Source organism: Sphaeroforma arctica (genome assembly GCF_001186125.1).
Source record: "Sphaeroforma arctica JP610 unplaced genomic scaffold supercont1.8053, whole genome shotgun sequence".
NCBI classification, from domain to species: domain Eukaryota; class Ichthyosporea; order Ichthyophonida; genus Sphaeroforma; species Sphaeroforma arctica.
The window spans coordinates 667-1,306 of record NW_014032505.1 but is presented as its reverse complement, the minus strand read 5'-3'; the positions used below and the strand labels follow the sequence as shown (position 1 = coordinate 1,306).

Here is a 640-nt window from a genome sequence, read left to right as displayed (position 1 = left end):
GTATATGAAATTTACAAGTGAAAAACACGTGGCGTTCATCACTATATACAACAGATTTGTCATCCATCTACCCGCAGAATCGGTACACACCGCGATATTAGTATCCACCGTCCCCGACTCCACCAAGTCTACAGTATATGGGCTTGCCATGTATGTAAAAACATATGTATATGCATATGATTACTCAAATAAAAAGAACATGCATCGCATCACTATATATAACAGGTCCAGCATCCACCTACCCGACGAAAGTGGTACAAACCGCGACATTCTATCCACCGCTCCAGCCGCCACCAAGCCTACAGTGTACGACTTCGCTGCTGTTAAGAGATTAGAGGCGCTCTCCATGATAACATCTGTCAGAATGAAGGCATTATCGGGCCAGTTCACGTTCTCTAGGGCATACAGCCGCCTGCTGTAAGTAGCAGCCCATTGTGCAACGACTGCACGGGGTTCTACCTGGGCCACACGTGGTAGTACATCTTCTCTGAGCCAACGAGTGAGTATTGCCGAGTTCAAGGTGTCGGGTATGGCATGCAGAATCTGAAGAGGCCAATTATTGTATCGCAATGAGCTTGTAAGGAAAGATGGGGCATACACGCTTTCTAGGCTCGTGTATACAAATGGTCGAGCCAAGGTG

The 640-nt window shown here is 47.0% G+C and overlaps 1 protein-coding gene across 1 annotated transcript; it reads left to right on the top strand.

Moving 5' to 3' along the window:
• Nucleotides 1-225: 225 nt before the first annotated feature.
• On the top strand, nucleotides 226-421 carry SARC_16425 (hypothetical protein; the record flags this gene model as incomplete). The annotated part of the gene is made up of 1 exon (XM_014289470.1): nucleotides 226-421. A coding segment is annotated over one exon (196 nt), but the record flags the coding sequence as incomplete, so codon positions are not given.
• Nucleotides 422-640: the final 219 nt, after the last annotated feature.